Source organism: Macaca nemestrina, chromosome 7 (genome assembly GCF_043159975.1).
Source record: "Macaca nemestrina isolate mMacNem1 chromosome 7, mMacNem.hap1, whole genome shotgun sequence".
Lineage (NCBI taxonomy): Eukaryota > Metazoa > Chordata > Mammalia > Primates > Cercopithecidae > Macaca > Macaca nemestrina.
Genome location: NC_092131.1, coordinates 167,687,242 through 167,695,334, shown reverse-complemented (window position 1 = coordinate 167,695,334; position 8,093 = coordinate 167,687,242). Strand labels below are relative to the sequence as shown.

The 8,093-nt window shown below is 50.2% G+C and overlaps 1 protein-coding gene across 2 annotated transcripts; it reads left to right on the top strand.

The window, feature by feature from the left end:
• The first annotated feature begins 3 nt into the window (after window positions 1–3).
• On the top strand, window positions 4–7,973 carry LOC139355482 (putative GED domain-containing protein DNM1P46). 2 transcript variants are annotated; one of them, XM_071067143.1, is made up of 6 exons: window positions 4–216; window positions 1,179–1,285; window positions 5,243–5,380; window positions 6,169–6,453; window positions 6,915–7,516; window positions 7,803–7,973. In XM_071067143.1, the coding sequence occupies exons 4-5, from the start codon at window positions 6,281–6,283 to the stop codon at window positions 6,967–6,969; spliced, it is 228 nt and encodes a 75-aa protein (XP_070923244.1). In that variant the 5' UTR covers window positions 4–216; window positions 1,179–1,285; window positions 5,243–5,380; window positions 6,169–6,280; the 3' UTR covers window positions 6,970–7,516; window positions 7,803–7,973. The 2 variants fall into 2 exon arrangements, with proteins under 2 accessions (XP_070923244.1, XP_070923243.1); XM_071067142.1 differs by having other exon boundaries at window positions 1,179–1,290.
• Window positions 7,974–8,093: the final 120 nt, after the last annotated feature.

Genomic DNA, 8,093 nt, shown 5'->3' with positions numbered 1-8,093 from the left:
CCGCGTCCCCGTCCCTGTCCCCGTCGCCCCTCGCCCTTCACCCTTCAACCCGGCGTGCCCCGCGCGCATCCGTTTTGGCGGGTGCACGAGTCCAGAGCGTGCGCGCGCCCCCGGCTGCCCCCTCCTCCCTTGACTCAGCACCTTTCTGCCTGACCCATCTGGTCCCTTCCTCACACTGGCTGACAGGAGGCTCAGGGCGACACAACCACCAACTCTGTAAGTCTGTGGGTGTGTGTGTGTGTGTGTGTGTCTCCCAAGGGGGGGGGGTTGTGTGTGTGTCTCCCAATGGTGTGTGAGTGTGTGTTTGCGTGTGTCTGTCCATCTCCCAAGGGAACAGAGCACTGCTGAGTTCAGGCTGATTATTAGCTCGTGGACTGTTAGCAAAATACAGTCACAAGAAGGCTGTGTGCTGATTTGTCTTTTGCGGTGACATCATGTTGCTCATGTTTTATGTTTTTCAGAGTTCATTAGTTTCTATTTGTTCTCAGTTAATATCTAGCTCCAGAGATTGTGTAAGTAGAATACCCCCAAACTGAAAGTCACCTAGGGAAAATATAGGAAACATATGTCACCCATTTAAACTATAGTTGAAAACGTGTACACTTTAGTTTCCTGTAGCCAACACTGGATCATGGGTAAGGGCACAGGATCCCAGGGTTGGACTACCTGGGTTCAAGTTCCAACTTAGCCACTTGCTGGCTGTGAAATACTTGACAGCTTTAAGTATCAGTTTCTCTCTCTCTCTCTTTTTTTTTTTTAAACTTAATCCCAAATGTGATAGTAAGTCTCAGTTTCTTGATCTGAAAAACAAATTATTCAACGAGAGTCTGTGTGAAAACTTGAAAGTTTTTAAAGCCATTGCCTGGCTCAGGAAAGTCCTCAGCTTTAGCGGTTATTAGCTATGATTATTATTGTGTTGGCTACACGTGCATTAATGAGGCAGGAAAATGCTCAGGGACAACAACGAAGAATCCTAATGATCTCATTGGACCGGGAGGGAGGCATATGTGTCCATGCTCATGTTTCAGCTCAGAGCCGTTTGTCTAGAAGGCTCTTGAACTCAGAGGCCCAGGCACTATCAAGTTGACTTTGCTGTGGAGCCCGCACTTTTGTTGATCAATGAAATTGACATAATGTTTGTTTGTTTTTTTTTTTTTTTGCACCAACCATGTGCCTAGAGTTACCTGTGTGAAGAGGAGCATGCTTCAGTTGGCTGGAGTGAGCAATTCATCTTGTGGAGGAATGAGAAATGTTAGTGCTGAGACAAGAAACAGAAAACCCCAGGGTAAGGTAGGAGTCACTGAAAGTCAGGCAAAGGAACTGGCATCCAGTAACGAGTTAGGCTTTGTCGGCCTCTGGAGAGGAAAAAATTAAGCCACGCCCGAGGGCACAGATCCTAAGGGAATGTGGCAGCTCTAGGCTGTCTATGGAAGAGAAGCAGAGGGTGGCACCTGGTTGAAAGAGGGGGCTGGGAGACATAGCTTGAGCCTGTGTTTACAGATGGAGTCTCCTGATTCCTGCGACTGGGGAAGGAGATGGTGCCAGGATCAGGGGACCTCAAATCAGAACTCTTGCCACCAACACCCCTTCTTTTCAGGGCATCTTTCACTGCAAACAACAGATAAACTAGTTGGAAAGCTCAGCAGATTCTCACGGTGGTGTCTAGCTGCCCTTTAACCTGTGACTGAGAATGATGCCACTGGCCTGTAAGCACACATAGGAAAATCTTTACATCCAGGAACACGCCATGCCCCACGGAGACAGCTGTGTATGGTTCTTTAGGTTTGGGGTGCTGTGCTGGCAATTGCCTTATAAATATGTAGGATTAAAATGGGATGCCCTGGAGCTTCGCTAACCTTTATCCTATCCCTCCCCCTGCGCCCCAGAATGAAGGGGCTGCTAGTTTTGTTTGCTTTATGAAAGATGGATCTGTCATTGTTTTTAGAACCTTTGGAGAAAGATTTCTTGGGAGGAAGCTATCCTGAACCCCCAGAGATTTTCTCATTTACTGAGCACCAGGTTTAGAGTCCTAGGTCTTCATCCTGGCTCAGCCACCCTCCAGCTGTGTGACTTTTGAGAAGTTGCTTATCTACACTGAGTCTCGTTGTCACCTATAAGTGGAGGCTGCTACATTGCTACTGTTTGGAGCACCTACCCCCAGGCACTCTTACAGCGTGATGGTGAAGATAAAATGCAATAATAAGGCTGAAGGGGGAGGATCGCTTGAAGCCAGGAGTTCGAGACTAGCCTGGGCAACAAAGCCAGACCTCATTTCTGTGAAAATGTTTTTAAAAAAATTAGCTGGACTTGGTGGTTTATTCCTCTAGTCCCAGTTACTGGGGAGGCTGAGGTGAGACCACTTGAGGCCAGGAGTTTGAGGCTGCATTGAGCCGTGATCACGTCACTGCACTCCAGCCCAGGCAACAGAGAGAGACCCTATTTCAAATAAATGGATAAGTCAATAAATAAAATAATAAAATAATGCATGCAATTACTACACTAGTACGTGATCAGGCACATGATAAATGCTCGATAAGTGGTAGCCCCAATAAACTTTGTAATGTTTTGGTTGAGGGTGTTCTTTGGACTCAGGCCAGTGACAGAAGCATTGGAAAAGACTGATGTGTATGATGGCTGTTTCCTGCAGGGACAGGCCTGTATCTCCAGGGACCCGAGGCATTGGCTCCATGGGGTACCTTGTTCTATTTACACTTGTTTTGGGCAGCACCGATTGCCCTAGGGCTAAGCAGGACTGCCACCACTGACTCGATTACTAAGGGTGTCCCCGTCCCCAAGCTAGCCATGGGAAAGCCACTTGCATCATAAGACTTCAGGAAATCAAAGGGAATAAAAAGCACAATTTAGTCAGCTACTCTCCAGTTGATGGGCAATAGATTTTTGCTATTTTGAACAGAGTTGTTAGGAACATTCCTTGTCTGCATCCCCTGTTTTATATAGACAAGAATTTCTCTTGGATGTAGAGTAGAACTGCTGGGCTGGGAGGAGTGTGAATATTCAACCTTACGAGATGGAGTCAAACTGTTTTCCAAGGTGGTCATACCAGTGTATACTCCCAGCAGCAGTTCTTAAGAGATCTCGGGATCTCTATCTTCTGGTGATGTCACAAGCAGTCAAAAAGAATGAATCCCAGCTATAAACAACGATAAGAATCTTAGCAATATACTACTAAGTGAAAAAATAAATTCTAGAAGGATACATACAGCATACTTTATATAACTTGGAAAAGGAAATGTATATACAGGCCGGGCATGGTGGCTCATGCCTGTAATCCTGACACTTTGGGAGGCCAAGGCAGGAGGATTGCTTGAGGCCAGGAGTTCAAGACCAGGCTAGACAACATAGCAAAACCCTGTCTCACCAGACACTAGAAAAATTAGCCGGGTGTGGTGGTGCACACTTGTACTCCCAGTTATCCATGAGGCTGAGGTGGGAGGATCTCTTAAGTTTAGGTGTTCAAGGTTACAGTGAACCATGATTGCACCACTGCACTCCAGCCTGGGCAAGAGAATGAGACCCTGTCTGTAAAGAAAAGAAAAAGTAAATAAGTAAAATTTCACAACAAACTGTGGGCCGGGTCTGGTGTCTCATGCCTGTAATTCCAGCACTTTGGGGGACTGAGATGGGCAGCTCATGAGGTCAGGAGTTCAAGACCAGTCTGATCAGCATGGTGAAATGACGTCTCTACTAAAAATACAAAAATTAGCCAGGCATGGTAGTGCACGCCTGTAATCCCAGCTGCTCGGGATGCTGAGGTAGGAGAATCGCTTGAATCTGGGAGGCAGAGTTTGCAGTGAGCTGAGATTGCGCCACTGCCCACCAGTCTGGGTGACAGAGCAAGACTCTGTCTCAAAAACTAAACTAAACTAAACTAAAATTTAAAAACATTTTTAAAAGTTGGGTTTTTGACGAGATAACATTGACAAACAATAGGAAACATGACAACTGGTACTGCAAAATCTCAGGCCGGGTGTGGTGGCTCAAGCCTGTAATCCCAGCACTTTGGGAAGCTGAGGTGGGTGGATCACGAGGTCAGGAGATCGAGACCATCCTGGCTAACGTGGTGAAACCCCGTCTCTACTAAAAATAACAAAAATTACTCTGGCGTGGTGTCAGACACCTGTAGTCCCAGATACTCAGAAGACTGAGGGAGGAGAATGGTGTGAACACGGGAGGCGGAGCTGGCAGTAAGCTGAGATTGCACCACTGCACTCCAGCCTGAGTGACAGAGCGAAACTCCATCTCAAAAAAAAAAAAAGTCAACAAAACAACAACAAAAAACCAAACCCTCAAAGGATCACTAGTGGCTATTATTAGCAAATATATGCAAAGAAATAGGAAAACCTACTAAAAATGGCTAAATTTCCAGACACATCTAGACTACCAAGATTAAACCATGATGAAATCCAAAACCTGAACAGACCAATAACAAATAATGGGATCGAAGCAATAATAAAAAGTTTCCCAGCAAAGAAAAGCCTGGGACCTGATGATTCACTGCTGAATTCTAGCAAATATTTAAAGAAGAACTAATACCAACCTTACCGAAACAATTCCAAAACGAGAGAAGGAGGGAATACTTCCAAACTCTTTCTACAAGGCTAGTATTGCCCTGATACCAAAACCAAAGATACATCCAAAAAAAGAAAACTACAGGCCAATATCACTGATGAATATTGATGTAAAAATCCTCAACAAAATATTAGGTAACTGAATTCCACAAGCATTAAAGTTGGGGTGCAGTGTCCCAGGTTCACTCAACCCTTCCTGTTTTCCTCTCTGTGTGTGTCTACTTTGCTGTGTATCTTGGTGGCAGCAGCAGTGGCAATGTTGGTGCGTGGGCCTCCCAGGACAAGGGGAAAGTGAGTGTGCCCTTTTCTCGCCTCCTGCCAGGCATCTGCAGCCTGGCACAAGCTTTGTCCAGGTCTCCAAGCCAGGGACCTTGATATGTTCTTTTCCAATTTCTGGATTGGTAACTTGAGGCAAATTCTGGGCACTAGAGTCAGAACTAAGATGAGACTGAATCAAGGGAATCTGGAGTCCTGAGAGGCAGAGGCCTGAAACCGTCTAGAGCCATGTGGGGAGCTGGGTGCGTGTTCAGGCCAGTTGCTTCTCTCTGTGCCTCAGTGTTCCAGGTACCTTTGGAGGGGCTGAGATCCTAGGAATTCCTGGAGCCTGGCTGCATGGCCTGGCCACCCTGATGCCCTTGTGTTCTCCATGATAGGGCAGCAAAGCCGAGGAGAATGGCTCCGACAGCTTCATGCACTCCATGGACTCACAGCTGGAGCGGCAAATGAAAACCACCCAGAACCTGGAGGACTCCAACATGGCCATTGTCAACAACACCATGTGGGACCTCACGGTTGGTGTCACGCCCAAGACCATCATGCACGTCATGATCAACAACATGCATGCACCGCCTCATGGGGACAGGGGGCTCCTGTGGCACTGGGGATGGAGATAGCCATGTTGGCCTGGGGGAGATGCTAACCAGCCCTATGGGACCAGGTCCAGGGTGGCAGACACGGTCCAGACCAGAGCTATCTCATGGAAATATAACATGGGACTGAGGACGGTGACCCATGCCTGTAATCCCAGCACTTTGGGCGGCCAAGGCGGGAGGATAGCTTGAGCCCAGGAGTTCAAGACCAGCCTGGGCAACATAGTGAGACCTGGTCTCTACACAAAAATTTTAAAAATAGCTGGGCTTGGTGGTGGCACGTGCCTATAGTCCTAGCTACTCGACAGGCTGACATTGGGGGATCACTTTGAGCCCAAGAGGCTGAGGCTGCAGTGAGCTGTGATCTCGCCCACTGTACTCCAGCCTAGCGACCGAGGGAGATCCTATCTCCAAAAAAAATTTATTTAAAAAACTGAGTAGACAGGTGTGCTGGTGGCATGATAGGTCCTGGGTCCCCTCCCAGACCTGTGACCTTGGACAGGTGACTTTTCTTCTGGACCTCAGTGTTCCTATCTGAGTGAGAAAAGGGCAGTGGGGAGGCAGATCTTTGAGTCTAAGCGGTGTAGAAGCTGTGTAGAAGTCATACTCAGGGCTCCAAGTCCAGCAGACAGTCCCAGAAGGGCCCGGCAGGAGGCCAGGGCAGCGCAGGCATCAGGTCCCAACCTCCTTCCCTCTGTGCCCACTCTCAGACCAAGGAGTTCATCTTCTCAGAGCTGCTGTCCACCCTGGCATCCTGAAATTGAACCTGCAGGACAACCAGGAGTCCTGTCCCTGTACTCGTGTGGGGACCAGAACACGCTGATGGAGGAGTCAGCAGAGCAGGTGCAGCGGTGCGCCGAGATGCTGTGCATGCACCACATGCTGAAGGAGGCGCTCAGCGTCATCGGCAACATCAACAAGGCCACCATCAGCACGACCACGTGGTCTGTGGACAACTCTAGGCTGCAGGTGCTGAGAGTCCTTGCCGGACGCAGGTACGAGGGCTGGCTCCCAAGGCCCCAAAGTCCCCCAGCCCCCATGGCTGAGCCTGGGGCTCTTGGAACAGGCTCTGTGCCCAAGCTGACAGACGTGGGTGCTCTCTGGAACCATAGAAAGCTCATGGTTTATGATGTAAGGGCTTAGAGCTTGGAGGGGGTTCTGTGTGGGGCCGCACTCTGAGGCGGCCAGAGGCCTAGGAATGTCATCCTGGGTACGCCGTACCTGTTGTGCAGTCTGAGTCATGCTGCCAGGGCAGAGTATCCGGCTCCCAGCCTGGGAGTGCTGAGAGCCAAATCCACTGCAGAGGAGGGGTGAGAGTCAGGGTCCCACCTCCTCTATCTGTCGGCAATCCAGTGGTGACCTAGGATAAAACCTCGAGAGTCCCATACACACGGTCAACCCAGAACACACCTCACAGGCCAGGTAGGGACATTCAGCCCCCTTCTCTCCCTCCCAGGTCCCATCATAGCTGCCAGTGTGTGACGGAAGGCAGGGTCCCTGGCCCCCGCTGAAGCACTACCGCCGGTCAGCAGGGTCATTCACCTTGGCCTGTTGCTCCTAGAGGTTGCCTCCGCTCTTCAACCAAGGGGACCACAGTGCCTGGTTGAGCTGCTATTGAACCAAGGGGACTCCCAGCTGAGATCTGCCCGGCAAGCCCACCCACCTCCCCTGCCATGGACTCTCCCTCTTCTGCTTTTCCCAACAGGAAGGGCCCAGTCTCACTCTCGCGACCTGCAACCCCCAACAAGCTGAGGCTCCCCTATTAGACTTATAAGTCTATAGCCAGTGGCATCCGGCTGCCTGCCCTCCCTGCCTCCCCCAGGGTCCCTTCAGAGGATCCTGGGCGTTCTGACCACCCAGAGGGTTCTCTCGGCGATCACTTCAGCCATCCATCCCTTTTAGCTTCATCATCCTGGTTCAAGCAGTGTTCCGTCTATCAGGCCTGGTGGCTGTTGCGTTGGGCTCCCTGAGGCGAGAGGTGGTCCCGAATCAGTGGGTTGGAAGACAGGGTGACCAGAGAAGAGGGAAGCCCAAGGAGGCTGAGCACTGGTCTGACCGGTGGGTGCATTATCTGGGTTCATGGAAGAGGCCAGCGTGCGTGGGTGGGGAGGGCTGCCACAGCCCCCAGGCACTACCTGTGAAGCTCTGGCTCCTCTCTCCATCTTCCTTGCCTTTCCCTTCCAGTCCCTCTTTTCCAGGAACCTTGACACGCCCACACCTGTGCCCTCCCCTCCCCGACCCTCCCACAGCTGCTGTGGCACATCTGTGCTCTGCACTTGCCTCATCAGCTCTCTGCTCACTTTTCTCCCTCCTGTTTTCTCTCTGCTTTCTCTCCAACTGCCAGCCGATCGGGTCCTGCAAGTCCATCCCATCCTGAGAGCCCCAGGCCCTCCTTCGACCTCTAATTAGATCCCCCTTCTTCTGGGAGACCTCCCTTTCCAAGCCTGCCTGGGTGGCTGTTCTGTGATTTGACAGTGGCTCCCCCGGCCCCAAAGCCAGCCCTCTTCATCTGTGACTTGGTCTGTTGTAGTGGTGAGCTGACACTTCCAGGTGTGACTGTTGCTGAAAACGTGTGCCCTCCTCTGTGGTATGCCCCTGCCCTGTTCTATAAATATCTATAAATACACACACACAC